We start from the raw sequence: 22,293 nt of genomic DNA, 5'->3' as shown, positions 1-22,293 counted from the left end.
ATCAAGTGTTATACACAGTGACAGACGATAAAACACCCAGGTATAACCCATGACGTCACTGAGGTAACTCTTCACTCCGGTTTTGCTGCGCGCAGAAGTTCCTGGTTGTCATTTGTAAGAAACTTTTACAAAATATTTCATAATGTGTTTCATATACTTCATGTGTTAGAAGGCTATAATAGTAAATCAAATGTAAAAGTGCCTACACGTTTGCTTTCAAGCTTAGGAGGCACACGTTTACATTTGAGAGCGCCGAGCCAGATTTGACTTTTTGCGGTGTTGGCTAATCTAAGTTATAGCCTAAACTTTGATATGCAACTTGAATTGCGGACTGGCGTAGGATATGATCGAAAAATCAGTATATGGTTCAAGTGATCACGAACCAAACCACAAAAATTGGTTGGACAACACTTTCATGGCAATCTGAGATACCGAAGTCGCTACACCTATGCCATTTAAAATGGAGCTATGGTAGGCTAATGCGAAGTCATCATTTCTGCACACTCCGCATGATAGGGAAACGTACAATATCTTCCAGTCTTACTATAAAATGTTAAATATAATTTATACAAAGTACAAGTAGGCTATAAACACATAGGTGAACAAAGGCAACGCGATTCATTTAGCAGTTTTGGAAAATCTCTGTCAGCTTGACTGAAGGTTGACGTGTGCTGCCTTGTCCTCTGATAGCTGTTCAATTGCGCATACTGTTTCTTGATCTTCAGGGGCAACCAGTCTGAGTAGATTTGTGCAGAAAGCATCCTTAAAGGTAAATGTGAGGCCAGTTCTGACTTGACAGTTCAACATGGTAGTTATAATCCCACTGCTAGTGCAACCAGTAACCTTAATTCTTAATTTTCCTTCCATTTTTTCTCACGAGATAAAACAATGGATAAAGTACATTTCTACAATTTTAAGGGACTTCCATTTTAGGGTTTTTTCACTGTGTTTTCCAGAACAGTATATGGAAACACCTGGAGGGGGTATCTGTCACAATGTCCTCTAAAGGCGGAATGAAGTGCTGCCGGGTGTGTGGGGGTGGTCTCCAGGGTAACCAGAGGCGATGGCTCTATGGGGGCCAAGACCGGAGAGGTGGTGGTCGTCCCCAGACTCCTACAGAGTCTCTCTCCAGAGGAAGTGTCTCAAAGTCATCACAAAGCAGCCCCTGGGGTGAGTGTGCACTGTACTGTAACATAAAATAGTATATACAAACCAGGCCAACCAGGAAACAAATATTCAATATACAAAGTAGGGGTGTCTGTGTGTGCCTTAATATCTGCATGTGTATCTTTAATGTCCGTCCCCCCCGCCTCCCACAGGTAGCACTACATCTCTTGCGTCCTCAGTTTCCATCTCAAAATTCCATACCTCGCTCACCCCTACTAAAGGAATAGACCTTCTGTCCATACTCACACACATAGTGGGGCAGTCTGTACCCCGGGGCAGCGGACAGGAGGAGTTTTTGTGCGGAAAATGTGTGTCCGTTTTAGAGCGAGTGTTCAAATTCGACACAGTGATAGCCAGAGTGAGAGTGTTGTCATCTGAGAGGCTGCAGAAGTTGTACCAGGAGAGGGATAAGATCAGACAGTGGGTACGCAGTGCATACCGCCAGCACCAACCTCATGGCTTCAGAACTGACAGCAACACTAGTGAGGAGGATGGAGAGGAGGAGAAAGAGGGATACCGAGATATGCTTACGGAGAATATGGTTCTTTCAGAGTTTGAATGCTGGTCTGAAAAGTGGGAACGGTGCACATTTTTCAGGAGAACCGGTAAAAAATGCAAGGAAGGTAAAAATTGCGAGGGATGTGATTCGCTGAGGGTCTCGGATTCAGATTATGAGTCTGTTTGTGGCGTTCCCCGTTACCTGCCATTCCAAGCCCTCTCCCCATTTGCCTCATCACGAGTAAAGTCACAGAGCATGCCTCTTCACTGGTCTAGAAGGCCCTCACTCAGTTCCAGCGCAGCTTCACTGGTCGGGTCCAGTCTGTCTTTACATGTGCCTTCGTCCAGCCAATCTGTGGACTCGCTAGATGGTAATGATTGTTTGGATTGGCGGGTAGATCAGTCTTTCAACCTAGTAAGGGTGCTTCAAGATCTGAAGAGTATTGAGAGAAAGCCAGTCACTTCACCATCAGGAAGTAGAATCCCTGTTTTGGAAAGGAAGGAAGAGAGAAATACAGGGGAGGCTGAAGAGGTGTCATCACCAATTGTGACAAGGGCTTTGAATTTTGGAGAGGGGGATGAAGAAAACGTAGATGAGCTGAATGGAGAGAGAAGCGATCTTCTAACAGATGAGTTTATTCCCTTACATACAGAGGTGAGTTATTTTTTGTAATGCCCCTAACGCCAGCACAACACTAGATCATAGAATCCTAGAACTTATCTGCAGGCTTCCAATCTGTCACGGAAATGTAAATATTGACACAGTCAATGTGGGCAGTGTATTAGGTCATCCATTACTTTTTTATTGCCAGAACAAATATCAGAAGAGCAGTGGTTATTTAACTAATGTATTTCATTGTCAACTAAGACTTTCATGAATTGTATTTTAATTTAGCACATAACAGGTAGAAGGCATCTTGCATTCAGCCAGTTGAGGAGACAGCTGGTTCAGGCCATGGCCCGTATCAACACTCTAGAGATGGAGCTGAAACGTGGACAGAAACTTACAGCCAATAGTGATGACAACAAATCTGTGGATTCTGAAACAGTAAGTAGTGTACGGGTGAAGAGTTGTTTGATAGGTTCAGTTAAATAGGCAACATGTTAAGACATAATTGAATTTCATATCAAGCCTGCTAAAATAGACTCAATGTCTTTGGAATGGGTGTGTTTCTATGCTCTTCAGAAACTGGTTTGATCAGATGGTGCAATGAAAATAACCCTACAACAACCCTAACCCTGCGCATGTGCAGACATAAAAATGCATACAGTAGCATAGTTTAGGTTGTAAACAATGTGTTGACTAAGCACAAATATACCTGGACTCATGCAAGGAACTGGGTGTGTTGCTTGTAATTGTGTAAGTGTGGGTCATTTTACCGTGATGTAGGTGTAGATTTTAATAATCTCACACTCCTTACTTTGGAATGTTTGCCACGTTAGCCCAGGGCTCTGTGGGCTTCTCATATCTTTAACAGGCTTCTCAGTTGCTCTGTGGCCTGTTTTGATCTTGCAACCTCCCTTGTTTTTCTCACATTCACTTTCTTCATGGGAATGTTTGATAAAATGAAAAGTGTATTTTGTTTTTTCATTTCCTGTGAAATATGTGTGTTATTTTCTCAACCTTTTAGTGTGTAGTGTGTCCCATTGAGAACATCTCCATTGTAAGAAAGCTATAAGTGCTAAAGCACCTATCTATGAACAAGGTTCATTCCAATACACAGATATACACACATCAGTTTCAACACTGTAGCTATGTTGGTCTACTGTACTAAAAACATAATGTAGGCTATATCATAAAACCTTTTGTTTGTGCATCTGTATAGTTAGGGTTGTGGTGGTCATTTGAATGTCCTCTCTTTAGAATTTTCTTTTCTTTTTCATAAATCATAATCTCGCCATAAAACGTAGTTTGTTCATTTATTTGCATTTGTCCCATTTTGTCCCTTTTCACATTTTTTATCTAGTTGTCACAGACTGAAGGTGGGGACCTGCCGCTGCACAGCATTAGACACACTCATCACAGCAGGGAACAAATGATACATGTGAGTGATGATATGAGAGGAGCCCAGCCATGCACACAGACACAATACCTGTCCTGGGCCGGAGAATTACTTGGACTATTCGTTTTATTTCCAAATCATATCAGTTACATTTAACACCTCTTAAGTGATGAGTTTTATGGGGTCTGAATACTTACAGCATGTAAATGTGGTATTTCAGCAAGTTCTTTGTTCAAATTATTTCTAAAAGCCCGGTATTACTTTAGCATTGTGGTTTATTCATCTATGTATAGACTGATAAAGTGTAATCAATTTACCCAATCAATGTTAGAGAAAGGCTGCAACATCTTTAAATGTAGCATAAGTGATGCGGTCTGTATTCTGTCCAAATGCACTGTATGTTTTACTAGACTCATGTTTTTTTCTACGTTGCTCCATTCTAGAAAGTTCTGGAGTCTTTACAGTCAGAGATGAGTGAGAGGGACAACAGAACGGATGGAGAGATTGAGGAACTTAAGAAGATTGGGAAGGACAAAGAAATGGATATCAACATACTAAACACTGTGCTTCATTGTAACCAAGATATTATAAATGTAAGTCCAGTGACACAAATGAGAAACCATGTACAGCTTATGTTTGTGATTAACACATTTTTTTTAAATGTACAACACTAATTAGAATTTCACACAATTTGGACATCCTTAATTCTATTAGAATTATTGCCAAGGCATATGTATTTCTCCACAGGAGTTGCGAGTAGAGCTTGCAGAGAAGGAGCAAATGCAAAAGCAAGTTCAGAAAGAGAGGGAGGTCTGGAGACAGAGAGAGCAAACCCTGTCTGCAGTCATCCAGGAGAAAGAAGAACTTCTGCATTACCAGAAGGAGGTGCTAGAGAGCTGTCAGAAAGATGTGCAGGTGAGAGAATTATCTTGGCAAAATCTTGACCAAATGGATGGTGAAAACGCATCAGAGTTTTTATTGTATCCATATAATCTTATGGCTGATTTGATATCTTGAGTTCAATTCCTATTCCATTGACATTTATACACAAAAATCACAAAGTAATTTATTTTCTCTACTTTCGGTTGTATATCCTCCCAGGCTCTTTCTGATTCTGTGATTGGTCATGGAATGTCAGGGGGCAGGGCCGAGGGGGCTCTAGCCAGTCAGCTACAAGACAAGGAGGCCCTTCTCACAGTTTGGATCAAGGGCAGATATGAGCAGAGTGCCACCTTGTGTCAAGAGGTCACCAAGCTCACCACTGCCCTGAATGACTACCAAAACATGGTGCAGGTGAGGGATCTTTGTTTCACCAAGTGAATTTCACAGCATAGTAACCCAGCACTCAAAATATTTACATTAATATATATATATATATATATATATTATATTTACATTATTAATTTAGCACATGGGACGTACAAAAGGTGCATGGGAAACGTACAGCAGCAGTTTTAGGAAAGTTCAATATTTACTGTATTCTGTATTTACTAGCCCCAATACAGAGTATCTGAATCTCAGCTATCAGGTGCAGGAGAACAATGATGACCCTGTCTAAACCACAGTCAGGCTGCGGGGCTTACAAGCCAACGGCTGTTAGTAGGAAAGACCAGTTCATGTAATGTAATTTCACCTTGATGTTGAGCAGACCTTTGACAAGGCAGGGTGTATGCAATGCCACTATGAAAAGAAACTGTGTCTGGGTCGGCTATATGTTATTTTTACAGGGTCAAATCATAAGACAACACCATCTAATGTTATCTAATGTGAAGTATTTAGTATATTTTAGTTTTTGTATTTTCCTTTTACTAAAACCCATTCTGAGCCATTGTACATTATGTTGTCTTCTTTTCATCAGGAGCAACAGGAAACCCACAGTCAGACGCTGTCCTTACTAAAGGAACAGCTTTGCGAAACTCAGAATAAGCTGAGGGAGAGATGCAAGGAGAAAAAGGAGGTGGAGAAAGCCTGGCAGAAGGAGAAGCAGGACAGGGAGAGGAAAGAGTGGAAACTGAGGGACAGCCTGGAGATGAGGAACAAGCTCATTGAGGTATGTTGATGTACAAGACCTGTTGCTACACATTTTCTAATGTGGCCCCCTTTAAAGTGACCTTAACCTAACCTTACCTTACCTAGTGGCTATAGTAATAGTTATTACCAGTTAGATCACTACAAATGCATAATGGTTGTTTTAGCCATAAGGTAGTGCAAGAATGTTGTGACATGGTGACAATGATTATTACGGCTTTTTTATCAGCAAGTTCTCCTGGACTCTGAGGAGCGGGATCACTTGCTTCAAGAGCTGCAACAGAACCTTCTGAACAACTGAAGCAATGACTGCGGTGAAACAGACCTTATGAGACACTTTGAGGGAAATACAAATCTAACTAGTTGCACTTTTTGCACCAGAGGTAGTTAACATCGTGTTTGATCTCATTCGTTTTTTTTTGTTTGTTTGTTTCATTTCTAGCATGCAGGTTGCATAGGCAAGCTTCCCCTTTTTTGTTTGGCATGGACCAATGGGAAAATTAGGTAATTTGCTCAATTGTTCATGTGTACTTTGTGTCATAAGTCATAGCATTTGGAGTATGGGGAAATGTTTGGCCTAAATTCAACTATTGCTGGGGGATCATGTGTGATTCATTTAATTTTGTGTACAGAAACCTGGGTTTGTTGTTAATTGATTCTCCATTGTCTGTCTGGTATATTAAATGCTGCCAAGTTCCATGCACAATCATAAAGTTGTTGTTATTTGTGATTTTTTTCATCGTCGTTTTGTTCAACATTGTAACTTGTATTTTCTTTTAACATTTTGTTTACAAGGTGTCAGGCTTAATACCATTTGTATGAAAAGGTTTATACATTTTCCCCAAAATGTATTCTGGTTTGTGTACAATCCAGCTCCTCCTCTGCATAATGCTTAATATATGTATTCTGAGTTTATTTTACTGGAAATGTACTATTGGTGCAATAATAAACATTTTAATCCAAGAGAAATAAACACCTCTAATCCAAACCCTGACGGTTGACGTGTTTTTATTATTTATTTAAGGTATGTTCCCAATGTATTTGTTGTTGAGGTGTCTTATTTGTTAGCTGTGCCTCTCACATTGCGTTCACTCTCCAGGAACTTGATCTTGACAGATTAAATTGCAGAAACCCCAGAACTGACTGACCGACTTCAACACTTCACACACTGTCCAATCACAAACCGAGCCGAGTATCTTGTTATGTTGCTTTAGGAACGACATGTAAACTTGTCGTAAACCCCCGGCGGTGATATGTGGAATTATGTTTGAACTTTAATTTTTCAAATAAACTGCGTTGCGTTTACTACACGTAAGTAATACAGTGTGAAGAAAGTTTGGCGGGAAAATCAGATTTTGATTCAACCTAGTGCAAGATGCCTGTTCAGTCGATTGCTCTTGGTTCTGTAACAATTGGACCACCGTCCTGGCGGGACAGCACAATGCGCTCTATACAGGCCGCGGAAGACTTGGTGCGGAAAACCCATCCTGAACGGTGGGGTAGCCGTAGGCCTACGCGTCCTAGGAGTTGTAACGTCGTCACTTTTTCTCAGACGCATGGCGACACGGTTGATAAAGCCTCTAACAATGAAAAAAGCGATACTGAGAATCCCGTGTGGAACAATGGTACAAGACCACAAACCACAGGAAGAATGGTAAGAATTAACATCACACAAACGATGCACTGGCTATCCCCTTATAGCCTACAGTAGTAACCTCTATGAAACTATACAATATCAGTATGTTTTTATCCATGGGAGATTAATTCAAGCAATCTGCCTTGTAGTACCGCCATACAAGATTTGAGGCCCCGTTCCCACCTCCCAGCCTGCGAGAGCAGTGTGCAGAAGTCAGTGTGGGCCTAGCATTTGAGTACATGCGTGGTGTGAGGGAGGTGGAGGCACAGTTACGCAGACAAGCAAGCAAGGTGTCCAAAGAGGCCACCAAGCTGGAGAGGGAAAGAGGACATCTAGAGAAAGTGCTGCAGAGCCTGAAGCATGACATGCAGGTTAACAAGTGGAGTGTGGAAGGCAGGACCAGGAGACCTGCTTCTACTGAATTGGTGAGTAGAAAGAATACTGACAAATGTGTAGAGCTATGCTGTTGAAATGCATATAACATTTTATGATTTGAATCCCAATACCCAGCACTTTTCGGATGTTCCTGTTGTTTTGAAAAAACAACTGCTTTGTTCCTATAGGAAATAGATGGTGCAGATCAATTACTGAAGTTTGAAAAAATGGAGCTGACTGAGCTGAAACGAGAGCTGGAGAGCACACTGAGAAACACGTTGGCACAGCTACAGGTGATGACATGGGCATTCCTTTAACAGGGCTCACTGGGTAGATGTCCTTAAGAGTGTAAATCAACAAAATGTAAAATGTCTCATCGTCTATAAAAGTAGATACATTCAATTATCTTTGCTTACTGTAAAATATGTAATGTGATGTCCGTCAACCTTGATTGGTATTGATTGGTCTTCTGTTCTTCATCTTTACTGTAGATCCTGGGGCAGAGTAGTAGGCAGCTGTTGGAGTGTGCCAGTGAAAGGTCTCGTGTATTGGAGCTCCTTCCACACAGCGGCTCACTCTCCAGAGGAGCCTCTCCTCCTCAAGCCCTCGTCAAACCGGATCCTGCCGGTCCATTCACTCCAAGTACCGTTTCAATAACAAGCTTAAGTATTATCACAGTATATTGTGCTTCATCACGTACAGATTGTTTTATAATGTTGGGTACCTTGCAAATTCATGAAAAAACAGCAACTGATTTGAAGCTAGCCTACTACCTATTTGCAATTTAATGAATTACCATTAAATAATATCAGCGAAATGTGATTCCTTGTCCCAGGTTGTATGCAGGTCCTGAAGGCTTCCCTATTGGCTCTACAACAGTCACGGAAGCTGAGGGAGGACATCAAACAGAGGATCACTACTACCATCGCCAGACAAAGGGCTGCACATCGTACTGTCAATGATTGTCTTGTGAAGAAAATTGCAGAGACAATAACCCTAAAGGTACAGTTTAGCTAACTTACATTTAGCTTCTCTAAAATCCATTGCAGTTTCCAGCTTTATGTTAAATGTTATTCTCTTGCACAGCAAAACCTCCTTGTGATGTCTGCAGCAACCAGACAGGCGATTTTCCGTCAACAGAGGAAGCTCAACTGCATTAGCCACAGTCATAATGCAGCACTGGTATGCAGTATGGAAGTGGGAATTGTGATCATACTGAGGGATTGGCATTGTCATTTAATGTTATCCATGTGTTCTCCAGGGCCCAAAGAGCAGTGGAGATTTACTGTCCAGAGAGAAACTCAACAGGCCTCTAGTCCAGATTTACCACAGACACCCTGGTACACAGTTACTTGAGGCATCTCATCTCCTGCAGGTGATTAATATATTAAAACAACAACAAAATCACATGAACACCTTCTATAGTATGAAGTGCTGGCATTTGTAATGACTCTACTCATTCTTTTTTTAAGTAAAGTATTTGCCTTTTTAAAGCCTTTATCAATTGGCGTTCCATAAACAGATAAACACAGATAATTGATAATGAATAACATTTGTTTTTTAGAGAACGTGCCATGGTTATCACAACACCATGCTCCAGGAAACTAAGTCCTTATCTGTGTGATCTGTAGGGCAGTGCTGTGCTGAGGCGGTGCCTGCAGTCGTCTGAGAATGAACTTGCAAAGCTGCAAAGGTCATGTCAGCAATTGACAGAAAACCTGAATGCCAAGAGGGCTGCAGCCCAAGTGGACTCAGCCGTGGTGAGAATGAGACGTCAGCTGGTTGATCAGCGGGCTGTTCCAAAAATCCTGCAACAGGGCCTGTACTGAGACACTTGCAGTATGTATGTTTTCTGCACAAAAAAAAATCATGATTTGGTACATCAAGTGAAAAGAGAACCAATCTAGTTAGCTGATTGCACTTTCTAGAAAGATTGTTTTTGTTTGTTTTTATAATTTACTTTAATTTGAACTTTAATTTCATCTTGAGTCTCAAACATTAAGAATTAGAATCAACTTTAATAGGGCTCTGACTATCACAGGAGATGGTTTTGCTGGTTGTCATCTCAAAAAAGCAAAAGAAAGGAAATAGAAATGTGTGTTCACCTGCCCTTTTACTGTGCTCACAGTAGGATTCCTTCTAGAAATAAACAGTATTGCTGTTAAATGAGTGTCTATTATTTGTTGAAACTATCAGAAAATGTCAGTAGCTAAAGTTCCTAAACCTCAACATTTAACACATATTTGTAATTTTTAGATACTTTTATCCAAGGTGACTTTTAAGAGTCCCTCTTTAATATATCAGCAACACTTAATGATTTAAATAAAGGTTAAAAAGATTAATCATACTGCATATGGTCATCTAGGTAGTGCAATTTCAGTACTTGCATTTTTCTTTTGAGAATCTAAAGTCACAAGTCACAAGACAGCAGGCCACTTGACAGTCCTCCCTCTGAACTTCACGTCTGTCATTAAGAAATAAGGGATAATTTAATAAGGCTCTCTTCTTCTGTGGAGGAGCATAACATAACCAACCTGTGCATGGACACACATGTAGGCAAAACCAGAAAAGTTAAAGACAGATAAAGATAAGTTCAAGTAAATGATTGCATCTGTTTTTCATAGCACTTACACCAGTATAATCCTCAGACATAGCCACAACAGATTAATGACTTAACTCATTTGGCGGCTAATGTCCTAATTTAATCAGATGTGTTAGGGTGGGAAGATACAGTAATCAAGAGAATATCAAGTAGGTGGGAGTCTATCTTCAGATCTCCGCAGCTGTTGTATAAGAAGAGTGAACTCCCAGGTAGACCAGGACACTGGTAACTGGGAAAGCATTTTTTCTGTTCTAAAGAAGGTAGGTAGGTAGAGAAGACTTAAGTGTGCAAAGGGGATAAAGATATTTTTACTTTTTGTGTGCAGTGAAATCATAACATGTCGCAGCTTCTCAGTTTCCTACTTTTTCTGTGTTTGCTTCCATCTGTGGGTAAGTAAAGTACAAGAAAGATTTTAAGTAATATGTGCTGTGAATTAATTTATCTCCGGTTCCTCTAGATAATGGGTTGTGGTTTTAGCTTCTTCCCTAGTGTCCTTTTCATATTGACCTTTGTATTATTAGATAATAAGGTAGATGTTAGATATTATACATAGTAGGTCCCAAATCCTTATCTTGCTGATGTTTTTCCAGTTTTTTTCTGGATGAGACAAAATACACTATAGTAATGCTACAACTACATGTCAAATCTTTATTATCCAAATTTCAGTTACCCTGTTCTGTTACACCTGCGTGTTCCCTGCCATTTCTCCACTGGACTGTATTCGGTACCCAACTAAGTGCCCCCTCAATCAACTGTGTCTGTCTAGCAGAGCCGTGGGGCAGCGAGGTGAGGGCTGCCAAAAAAAACTGAGCAACGTATTACTGAATAAAATCATTATATGATAATGTTCTGGTTATATGAACCAATATATTTCTGTTGAGAACTGTTAAAATATTTTTTGCTGTAAAAATGTTTTAGTTCCAAAAATATATCTGGGTTTGCATTTCTATTTATTTTTCAGGGGACTTCAGTGTAACCCTGTATGAGAAGAGTTGTGTTATATCCTCACTGTGTGGTCTGACCGGTGAGAAGTTTGCCATGGGCCTGAATTTCACCTTCACCAATGAATGCTGTGACACCAACCTATGTAATGGTGCTGGAACCACCTCTGCCCCCTACTGGATGGCCTCTGTCATCTCACTCATCCTTTTCTCACTGTAGTGACTGTGTGAAGATTGCAAAAATGAATACATTGAAGCATAAACTTACATTGTACTTCGGATCAATTGCTTGGTATCAATTGCTAAATTAGTTCATTTTGTGCCAAATTCCAATATCAATGTTTTTTTATTGCCATTACAGTATGTGGGTTAATAGTCCTATTGCTACAATCTTATGAAACATTCTGTACATTAAAAGATTTAGGTCAATTAATACGATAATTAAAAGAAATCCTTTCAAAAGTATTGAACAGACAGACTATTTTGCTACTTCAAGACATCTCAAGTGATGACTGGTAACTTACAACATTTTGGATTGATATTACACTCTTACAGTTTAATAAAAGAATGTGGTTACTGGACAAGTGAGTCACATCTTTCAGTCCATGTTTGATTAATATTAAGTACATGTTCTTGAAATCTTTACACTGCTAATCCTTTCATTTAAAAATCAGCAGAAGCTTATAGTTGTCCTTTCCATTGATCATGTCAGAGAACATTCCAACAAGCAGTATATGGATGGATTTCATATGACTTTTTCAGCAATGGAAACTTCAACTTAACCAAACTTAAGTTTCCCGAAAGCTACATGCACAAGATCAGTTTCTCCCCGTTTCTGGCGATGCTTTGAGTCTACAAAACAAGGCCAGTGGAAAAGATACATGAACAGTCCTCAGTAGAATGAGCTTAGGTGGGAATGAGTCCCTGGGTGTCGGGGCATGGGTGTGCCCTGATATATGGGGCCATTGGTTGAGTTCCAGTATGTTGATGGAGTCCCAAAAAAGTTCCCAGATGACACAGGCATAGGTGCGGCATGCCCACTCATAAAGTTCATTTTAGGCTGGTGGTTGTGATAGGACTGCACATAAGGCTCCGCCTGGTATTTGATGATGGTGCCCTCTCCAGCATGGCTCTGGTGTGCCTGGGATATGCCCTGGAAGTCGAACTTGTATGCATAACGCTTTCCGTGTACTTTAGTCATTATGTTTTTGTCATAGTAGTAGCGCAGTGCGCGACTCAGCTTGTCGTAGTTCATATTGGGCTTGCTCTTGCGCTCACCCCAACGCTTGGCAACCTCGTCCGGGTCAGTCATCTTGAACTCACCATTGGTTCCCTCCCATGTGATGATGGAAGAGTTATTGCTGTCTGACAGTAACTCCAGCAGGAACTGCCACAGCTGGATCTGACCAGAGCCTGGGAAGGGAAACAGAAAAAATAACGGGTGAAGGTGCTGTGTATAATGGTGTCTACACACATGAAGCACTGTGGGGAATACACAAATTGTCAAACTTTCCATACTCCTGACATGACTGGCATATAGATAAGGATTGCCCTATGGCCCAAAGCCTCAAAGACAACTCAAACTAATAGTGATGAAAGTCGCACTTAAGTTTGAATTTATGTTTGAAGCCAAGGTTTTTTTTCTGTGCAAATGTGACTTTTTCACTGTGTGCCATGGTGAGGGCAAGACAGGCCAGGAACCTACCCACAGGCCTGTGAGTGCTTGGGTCAGGCAGCCTTAAAGAACTGTGTTTAGCTGTTCGGATCTTGGGTTCGAGGGATTGGCCTTCTGTTAGGAGACAGTGGGGGCAAAGGGTCATACTGATGTTTTGCTGGACACAGCTCAACGTGTTCAGGGAATGTTTTTTGATGTAACTAATTATGTGAATGTAAATTTAAAAGTGAATTGGAGGACTATTCATATGTTACAGAATATTTTTGGTTCTCAAAGTCCTGATATGGATTGTGTGCTCCCTCATGTTGTCACCAAAGCAAACAGTGGAAAGAACACATTTTTTTCTGACTTTACTGGTATTCTTTGTTAAGGTATGTTCTCACCTGGGTTGGCTAGACGACTACTGATGGGGCCTAATGCTTGGTAAGGGTCTGCACAAAAATGAAATGTGAAATTTGTTAGACTGACAGTGTTGTAAAATGTAATTTCAGATTAACGTTAAATCCCCATTGTAATTGTAATTGGATTACAATTCCTTCTCAAATACTGTAGGTTGAAGGAGACATTAACAAATTTTGTTGCACAAACCTTGTTGAACAATTCTTTGGGGAGGTTCTGTGACCCTAGCACTGTGTTGGTGTTCCATATGAGTAGCTAATTCAAAGGAGAGAGGAATATTTGTAAGGACAAATGTCCTACGTCTGTTTCTTATTGTACTGGACAAATCAACCTCTGTTTTTACACACTTATGAAATCAGTCAAAAACTGTTGTCAGAACAATATGAGATTAACTATTGGTTTTGAACAGTACTGTGGTTTCGCAAGGTAGTGTATCGTGTTTATCATCATACCCTTTGGTACAGCAGTTATGGCATTTGATGGCCAGCTGTTCCTCCTGTTTATCTCCTCAAAGTTGTTCTCTGCTCAAAAAACAAACAAAGATGAGACTTGACCTGTCAGAGAGGACTTTGAAGAGGACAGGCCGTCCATGGAAGGACGAAAGCCTGTAAATGATGACCAATACTGAAAGATTCAAAAACAAAGGAGTGCTTAAGATGATCCAGGACGCTGTTTGTCTGGACTACCTTTGTTGCCACAAGATTGCCAATTGTGTCCCAAAGAGGACATTTACCCCCATTTCCTGCACTCGTGCAGCTGTGTCCTGTTTGAAACTGGCTTTAAGTTGTGTGCTCATCAAAAGAATAACTTGGGGCCCTGCTTAGGCAGAAAATGCTACAGCTCTTTAAACTGTGCAATCTCAACAATCCACTGCATTGCATATATTTAATGCCCCACAATAATGCAAGATTTTAATAGGTGCTTCCTGCCACATTGTCACTTCATCAATGACCATCAATTCATTCACTACATTTTTTAAGTAGGTTAACATCAGTTTTTTGCAGTCAAAGGATTTAGCACAAGTTGTCCTTAGTTTTAATAAATATAATTCATGGAGGTCCCTTACCTGCTTTGACCTGTAGTCTTGGCTGTTGTGGTGTGTTGGTGGGAGTTGTAGCATATGAAAAAGTAGGACTACCTAAAGGAAGGGAGATACTAGGATCAAAGTTGCAACAAATCCTTTTTCAGTTTTTATATTTATGTACTTGAGTGATTCTAACAAGTTAAGAGAAACCAGAGAACATTGTCTCACTCTGCCGGAGGTAATTGAGGTGTGAGAGCAGGATGTCTGTGTTGTAGGCGGACGTGAGACGCATCATGTCCTCTTTGGTCATTTTGCAGAGAGCTTTTCCATCAAGCGTGTGGAATAGCATGACATCCACCTCTTCAAGGCCATACTCCTTTATGGCCCAATCCAGCCACTGGCGCACATGGTCCTGAGACCACACCTCAGGGTCTGGGACCAAAAGGAGTTGGAAAAGGATTGAGACAGCTTAGATATCTGAACTTGGATTATGGAAACTATTTCTAAATGGTGCTCTGAAGCTAAAACACAGTGGACATTTTAGAGCCTTGTTTTTCTAAATAATGAGCACATTTGCATAATTAGTTGAATGTTAATATATCTATATTTACTTCACACTTGATATTGTACAGCTGTTGTGCTCTCCCTACTCACCCCCTTGCCATACTACCACAGGTGCCCAGGTATATATATTTATTCCCTAATTCCTATGCCAATACCCATGTGACTTGCATACACACCCACCAGATACCAAAATAAAAGCACCAAAGCACAGACCAATTCAACCATGGCATATGGCCGCTATAGCTGTCTTTTTAATCAATATGCTACCATGGCTAGTTGGCAATACTTTTTAAAGGGTTTCGTAGCAGCCACAGACTTTCTTCAACTGCACATATACACAAAACACAGCCCCACCAAGATATATTATAATTTCCCATCCCTTTAGCATGTACAATTGAACTATTATTTGCTTAAACAAAAGAAAACAACAGATATCTAGTCACCATCCCTGCATTCAAAAATACTACAAGCATGGGGGCTACAAAAATATGAAAGTAGAATCTTTAGATTGGACTTCCACAGTGGTAGTTTGGCTGTGGATCTCCTGCTCCCTAGAAAAGTCCTAATTTACCGCAATCTGCTCTAACTAATTCACTCTAACAGATTAATGTAGGCCATTTTTGCGCAAATATAATGACAAAGAATTAATTCAATTGATTATTTGGATTCTGAGTATATTAGGCCGAGGCCCTAATCGTTATTGAGTGATGAAACAGGAAATCAATCTCATGAACACATCACAAAATGTATGTCCAAATTACTTACGAGTCATGCTCAGTTTTATTCAGCATTAGGGTCTCTAGTAATATGCGTTTCCAATTCCAGTTATGTGCAATGCAATTAACAATAATGCTAACATCCATTAATGTATAATTTATTAAGGCAGTTTTTTAACCATATATTTTTACATATATTAATTTATTTCCATCTCTGAATAATCTGTCCCCATCTCATTTACCACTTCCTCCACAACAGTTAAAAATAGACAACAGAGGCTGACCACTCCTTTCATCTCATCTTTCTCTAGCTGTTGACAAAACAGCTACAATTTTACCTTCATTTTTGCATGTGAATTATTCAGTGTTCTGACTTATGCTGAGGTGTATTAAAACTATTAGATCACATTATATGTTGAAGAATACATCAAAAGTCCACAAGGAATCTCACCTGCAGGCACAATGACCCTTTTCTCTTCTGTGGCACTGTTTGGAGGACTAGTAATTTGAGGGCTTGTGCGTGGCTCTGTGTAAGATGGATGATAAGCCAGTTCGCTCCCTTCATTACTGCTCATGTGTCTGGAGCGTTTGGTCACACTACAGTCCACAGGGGACTCACAACTAGAGAGACAGAGGAAGATACGTGGGTGAGATTGTGGACCAGTCAGATGTCATCAGCTCTCGTTTGACTGTCCTCTACATGTTGCCTGAAAAGGCAACTATACATTTTTCCAGTAAATTATAATATTTGGGCTTTGACCCACCCACCACATACACACTCACCTGGTACCATTAACTGGTTCACTTCTCCTCCCAGGGTTCTGTGGTCCCGGACCCACCCACTGTGGTTCAGTGGGATCGGGGCTGTGCTCGGCCTGGCTGAACCCGCTGGACGATGTTACCTCCCCCTTCATGTGCATGCTGGGGGTGCTGGGAAAGGGTGCCTCAAAGATTGATTGGTCCTCGCTCACCACAGATAAGGCTTCCTATCAGGAGAAAGTTAAACATTGTATACAGTAGCATAAGATGTCAAGAATTAAATATTGAAATGTCACAGTAGAGTTTACTTGTGAGTAAATTGTGATACATTTGTTGTATGGTAAGCTAGACATTTTAGAAAACGGTTTGCAGCACTTGGACAGATGACATACTCTGTTCAGTGATATTTAGTAGTTCTAGTAGTTAAGAAGCTGCTGAAGTCTGATCAAAAGTAAAGAGATTATTTGAGCTGCTTCCTGTGTTTGTCGTTGAACAAAGGCACCAGACTCCATACCAACTTAAGATGGCACTCACCCCAGTGTACAAGTGTGGGGCTATGTGGGTGCTCTATAGAAGAAGTAAAGAGTATGGATGTTCAGTCCATGTATATTTGTGTGTGTGTGTCTTTAAGTGTGCCTAATTGTGTGTTTGAGGAGTTTTTCATTGTCTTTGTGGCTTGTACGTCAGTGCTGTGCTTTTTCAGTAGCCCCACAGGAAACCTGGCCCCCATGTGCAAAGAAACCTTTTGACACAGGACAAGGGATAGGAAACAGAGAGGGGGGGGCACATATTACAAATGTGGGTCATTTTAAAGCTGCAAAACAATCCAGAGTTGAAGGGCGGTGGGCACTGAGCAGAGACAAGAATACAGCATTGATCAAAAATTCTAAACCTACTGTTAGATTGTGATATTCTAACTAAAGTGTTACCTGTTACCTATTTATCCTACAACGCAGCACTAACATGTTATTACAGACGAGACAATGCTTAGTTCACATTAGGCCTCTACACTTTTATTTTCAATGGATTTGCTCTATTCCTGTCATTTCATCTCCTTCTTTTGTCTCATTATTGAAATTTTTGGTCTCTCACCTCCCTGTTTATTGTTTTCACTCTGTAAAGGTTCATAGTTGACCTCACTTCATGGAGAAGTGAAACAATGGGCTGAGAGGAGGGCAGGAGTCTAGGCAGCAAAGGCTTGTGATTCCTCTAAATTCATTACATCTGACCTAAACCTACTTTTAATAATATTATTGCTCATTTTTCAGTCTTAACTGTCAGTTAAGACGGTGATCTTGCCACAAGATCACCGTCCCGCTTTTTTCCCTCTCCTTTCTGTACAATTCTTTGTGTGTTTCTTCTCTCTCTTTCTCATTTGCAAACTGACACAAATATACCCAGTGTGGCCTGACCGCCAATGCCACAACTGACTTCCTGTTCAATGAGTTTCGTATAGCAGACTGTGTTGCCAAGGAGACAAATCAACTATTTGCCTGTATATATAAATGACAAAATGTTGGTTTCTTCACATAAACCAAAAGACAACTGTCTGTACTTATTCACAAGTTATGGAAACATTACTGTGTTGTACACGTTGGACATTTTTGTATATAATTACAATGCAAAAGAATAACTTGGGCAGACCATAAATGTTATCTTATTCTCCAAGCATTTATTGGCTATTCCCACATCAAATAATCGTCTAATGATAAGGGTGGTTATCACACAGTTTAAACAAAACAGTAACCACAAATTATTTACTTTTATCTTTTATATTAACTAATCAGGCAACTTATTTTCTTTCACAAAACACTTGAGTGAAAACACCATGTATTTCAAAACAAAACTGTAACCTCAGTGTACTGTATACAGGGGTGGGCTGCATTGTCATTTTCCTGATTCTCGACTTGATTCAGAAAGTCAAAAAAATTGTCATACCAACTGCGTTTCATAGGTTCATTAAATTAGGCTACATGTTTTTGTTCTAAACATTTGGTTTATTAATGTAGATGTTGTGTGTGACAGATGTTGTGTGCTGTCCATATCTACACTTAGATAAGATCAGTTCGATTTTACACAATTAAGTCTTTAGTCAGTTATGCAAGTACATTTAAATCATCAAGCCTATATATGACTAAATAGGCCTACTGCTAAAATTACAACATCAGCATGTAAGATGAGAAGCATAGGGATACATTAACAAAAAATCCAAAACATGGACAAACACCTTCTGTACACGCATCAGACACAGAGACAATGAAAGCAGAAACAGGAATTCAACGAAGCTGATTTAGCAAAGGCCTGAGCAGATGCGGCCTGAACTGCAGAACACGGTGTGGTTTTCGCAACAGTTTCTCTATGGCGACATCATGGCCTTCTAGGGTGGCAAACAATAAAATGTACAATGCTTAGGACAGACTTTTGGGGTTCAAGAAAGTTTATCGAATTGGTTGAAATCACAAGGTATCTACTAAACATTTAAAACAATGCATTACCTCGTTACATATACTGTTAGATGTTTTTCAAAGTATTTTAGTACCTTTCAGCTCGAGTTAAGGGAACGGATATGTGTGCGGAAAGTATGTGGTTTGAAACAGGAAGCCTGTTGAGTTCAGATAACGACACCTGACAAGCTCTCCAGTTAAATAACCTAAACAACTGACTTCACTTGGATAAAACCAATAGCCTGAAATTTAATCAATCCGTTATAAGACCTACATTATTTACGTTTGAGAGACACTATTTTAAATAGTCAGTATCCTGCTGCTGTTTAACAATTTCACAAAAATGTGGGTATTAACAAGGTTGAATTAGGCCTGCCTCAACTCTTCGGGGAGTATTGAAACTGCAAAAGGAAGCATTCCAGTTTTCCTAGAGAGATAATCCATCCAAATTATGGAAAATTATATTTGATTTTAACCTTGATTGCAACTGCGCTGTTATTCGTTCTGCAATGTTGACGGATTTTGCTTATAAGCTTCATAACCCACATAATAGGCTACTGATTCTTTAGACCCATTTAAAAAAAATATATATTACTGTCGTGATCGGGCCTATACACGATTAATCACACATAAATTAACTACACAATTTGTCCTCTCCACAATCTAGGGCTAAAAGCCTAAACCTAAAGTATAAGCTCCTTAAATAGCCAACCAGATATTTTGTTTTCGTAATTTGATGAAGTAAAAGTAGCTGCAAAGGGGTTAATCTAGCCTATAATATAGTTCATTAATAGTTATTAATGAAAGGTTCATCTACGATAAGCTTTCAGTAAAAATAAGCAAGTTAGGCTAAAGTAAGGCTATTTGTTTCCTTGATAGGCTAAAAGTATATTTATATGACATGCGCTACTTGAGGCATCCGTTTGTCATTCTGACAAAACTTCAGGCCTGAACTGCTGCTCAATGTAGTTGTAGTTTTTATGTCAGTATGCCTAATTACTTTCATTTAGGAGTGGTCATGATTATTTAAAAAATTAAAAGTTACCCACAAAATACACCTACCAGTCATCTCAGTATAATTCCACCAGCTCTTTGTGATGTGATTTTGTATCCGAAGTTTCATGGCGCCAGAAACACCTGCCTTGCGCACACATTTTCGGTCCTTTTCGAGTAATTATGAGGCCAGATGATTTATTTGTAAATGAATGTCTTGCTGTTAAAGGCATAGCATTAACTATTTGAGCACAATTTTACATTTGCCTATGTATACTCAAAAAGAGTTTGAATCCTACTTAAATGTAAAAAAATATTGAAATAGCTTTAGTTTTAGATATCCCGGCGCACGCACACTGGGCACGAATAGTTTTTATTCTGCGTAAAGATGTGGTGGTTACTTGTGTTATTAAAGAGCCGACATACAACCACGAACGGGAAGGAAGAGGAAATTTTGTACGAGAAGGAAAGAGTGGGGACTTCGCATCACCGCCTTGTCTCTCTCACAGAGACCTGCTAACCGACTTAGTGGGTGGCTGCAGCAATCTTTTTCAGAGGAGAGTCGACATTAAAAAAAGAAAGAAGTAAAAACCCTACCTTTATTGTACAGTCCATTGCAAGAGTATCTTAGTCCTTACTTCTCATTTAATCCTTTTGATATTATAACTTAATAGCCTTGATAACCTCACTGAGTCGCATCAATCCTTCCACCGGCGCATTAACTCTATGGTGCAAACCATTGCATCGACAAATTTCGCAAAGACGATAACCGGATGGCAATTTTTTTTTTCTCTCTCTGTCTCTAAATTGGGAAGTGAAGTCATTCTAACAATGTATTGAGACTGGGTCCCTGCTGGGGTGGTTCTAACTAAAACCTTCTCAGTTCCAATGAAATTAAGTTGCTTTTTCTGCTAATAGGGCCCAGATTACAAAAGATGACAACCCTACTTTAAACTAGTCTATAATGCGTTTCTAAAAAATAAGAGCTGAATAGTCAAATTTTCGATACACATTTTTACAAGTTAACAGATTTTTCTGAATAGGCTACAGTCAAGTAATTAAATTCAGGAGTAAAGTCTAAATATACTAAAGTACAGGCTAGCCTATACTGAAACTAGTCATAAGTATTACTATCGATATACTTTTCGGAAATGTAAAATGTAAGCCAATGGTCTGGCAATATTTTCATGAGACCGTAGGCTATAGCCTAGACCTGTTGGATAACATCAGCATATAGCCCAGTTTTGCTAATCATCTAAACTACATATATGAATTTGTGCGTAGGCTACACCGTAAGCATTAGGCTATACATTACTACATTACTATACACATTAGGCCTAGACACATCCCCCCCATAAAAATTAAATATAAATGTGCTACACTACGACAGGCAACCACGCACGCTGTCCGAAATTATCAACAAAATGTAAGCATATTCATAACTAAACGTTAAAAGTTTTCCGGGGGGATCTTAAGATTCCCCGGCAGATTTCGTCCCCCCCAATGTTGACTCCATTTAAGCTACATGTAGCCTATTATTTTGTAGCAGGTGTCCTACTGTTGCAAAAAGATTGGAATAGGTGTTTAGGTTAATTTGTTTGTTTATATGGTCGATAACAGTGCTTGGGGCCACATCTTAATAAACACAATACAGAGGCTAATACAAGAATTGCCTAGAGAGTAAATAAAATTGGATATTTCGACCAACTAAATACTCTTTGTTTGCGATTTAGGCTATGTTGATTATGGTCTTATCGTGGGATGTAGGTTAGGCTAAGTTACAAGAAGATTATCTAAACGTTTTTTCAAAAGCATCGCAATATGTAAGCTTGCCTATTGCACATCAAACTGCTTATAGGCATTACTTAGGCCCATCGGCCATGGACAAGCTCAGACCACTCGTCGGGTTGACAGCTTGTCATGGTTAGTGTGTATAGGCCCCCATACATGTATAGGTGGTATCATATGTGAGCTATTATATATCAACAATAATATAACAACAGAAATCACAGTTTTAGCCTCCTACCAGAGGTAGACAGGTTTTGACCAACAATCTCGGGGTAATTTATGGCGTACATCCTGCCATGTAACCTTTAACCTAACAACTCACCCAGGGCCTTTGGAAGTAAAGACGCCCCAAATCATGTATCCACCACCACACTGGGGATAAGCTAGCTCTACTTTTTGCAGGCCTTGCGTTTTTTTTTTAAAGACTGCTTTGCCCTATTTTCAAATGTTAATAATAGAAAGCGACCCAAAAGCAGTTTGTGCATGCGGCGCGAACAAGGTGAAAATAGTTAAACCTTTGACCAAATGTTTGACCAAACCAGCAATTCTTCATTTGACTACAGGCTATAGCACACCTAAAAATGAACCTTTTTTGATGCCTTGTTATGTGTAGGCCCTAGACTTCCTTGTAGGCCTAGCCTATAAGCGATTTAAATCAATTCAACAGAAACTACTTTGTTT

At 39.8% G+C, this 22,293-nt stretch overlaps 4 protein-coding genes across 8 annotated transcripts; 3 read left to right on the top strand and 1 right to left on the bottom strand.

The window, feature by feature from the left end:
* The first annotated feature begins 57 nt into the window (after positions 1 to 57).
* LOC146301052 (uncharacterized) lies at positions 58 to 6,684 on the top strand. The gene is given in 12 exon segments (XM_084708653.1): positions 58 to 471; positions 726 to 769; positions 957 to 1,170; positions 1,320 to 2,320; positions 2,561 to 2,713; positions 3,633 to 3,710; positions 4,112 to 4,261; positions 4,416 to 4,583; positions 4,770 to 4,961; positions 5,527 to 5,718; positions 5,926 to 5,993; positions 5,995 to 6,684. Coding segments are annotated over 12 exon segments (2,403 nt in total). The 5' UTR covers positions 58 to 362; the 3' UTR covers positions 6,029 to 6,684.
* A 198-nt stretch (positions 6,685 to 6,882) lies between these two features.
* Positions 6,883 to 9,873, top strand: tektl1 (tektin like 1). 2 transcript variants are annotated; one of them, XM_084708650.1, is made up of 8 exons: positions 6,883 to 7,350; positions 7,482 to 7,757; positions 7,896 to 8,000; positions 8,199 to 8,373; positions 8,543 to 8,709; positions 8,794 to 8,889; positions 8,969 to 9,082; positions 9,339 to 9,873. In XM_084708650.1, exons 1-8 carry the CDS (start codon positions 7,072 to 7,074, stop codon positions 9,534 to 9,536), a joined length of 1,410 nt encoding a protein of 469 aa, XP_084564776.1. In that variant the 5' UTR covers positions 6,883 to 7,071; the 3' UTR covers positions 9,537 to 9,873. The 2 variants fall into 2 exon arrangements, with proteins under 2 accessions (XP_084564776.1, XP_084564777.1); XM_084708651.1 differs by having other exon boundaries at positions 6,884 to 7,350; positions 8,199 to 8,349.
* A 92-nt stretch (positions 9,874 to 9,965) lies between these two features.
* LOC146301050 (uncharacterized) lies at positions 9,966 to 11,483 on the top strand. Its single transcript, XM_084708652.1, has 3 exons — positions 9,966 to 10,698; positions 10,976 to 11,095; positions 11,271 to 11,483. Exons 1-3 carry the CDS (start codon positions 10,647 to 10,649, stop codon positions 11,468 to 11,470), a joined length of 372 nt encoding a protein of 123 aa, XP_084564778.1. The 5' UTR covers positions 9,966 to 10,646; the 3' UTR covers positions 11,471 to 11,483.
* Positions 11,484 to 11,577: 94 nt separating this feature from the next.
* fli1rs (Fli-1 proto-oncogene, ETS transcription factor-related sequence) lies at positions 11,578 to 20,571 on the bottom strand. 4 transcript variants are annotated; one of them, XM_084708647.1, is made up of 11 exons: positions 20,422 to 20,564; positions 18,615 to 18,764; positions 16,412 to 16,614; positions 16,080 to 16,249; positions 14,577 to 14,780; positions 14,391 to 14,462; positions 13,777 to 13,845; positions 13,514 to 13,579; positions 13,309 to 13,356; positions 12,956 to 13,039; positions 11,578 to 12,663 (listed from the first exon to the last, which is right to left on the bottom strand). In XM_084708647.1, the coding sequence occupies exons 2-11, from the start codon at positions 18,627 to 18,629 to the stop codon at positions 12,143 to 12,145; spliced, it is 1,452 nt and encodes a 483-aa protein (XP_084564773.1). In that variant the 5' UTR covers positions 18,630 to 18,764; positions 20,422 to 20,564; the 3' UTR covers positions 11,578 to 12,142. The 4 variants fall into 4 exon arrangements, with proteins under 4 accessions (XP_084564773.1, XP_084564772.1, XP_084564774.1 ...); XM_084708646.1 differs by lacking the exon at positions 18,615 to 18,764 and having other exon boundaries at positions 20,422 to 20,571; XM_084708648.1 differs by lacking the exons at positions 18,615 to 18,764; positions 20,422 to 20,564 and adding an exon at positions 19,894 to 20,383.
* Between the last annotated feature and the right edge of the window lie 1,722 nt (positions 20,572 to 22,293).

Source organism: Hypomesus nipponensis, chromosome 2, assembly GCF_054491055.1.
Source record: "Hypomesus nipponensis isolate SF chromosome 2, ASM5449105v1, whole genome shotgun sequence".
Lineage (NCBI taxonomy): Eukaryota > Metazoa > Chordata > Actinopteri > Osmeriformes > Osmeridae > Hypomesus > Hypomesus nipponensis.
This window is presented reverse-complemented; position numbering and strand designations above follow the sequence as displayed.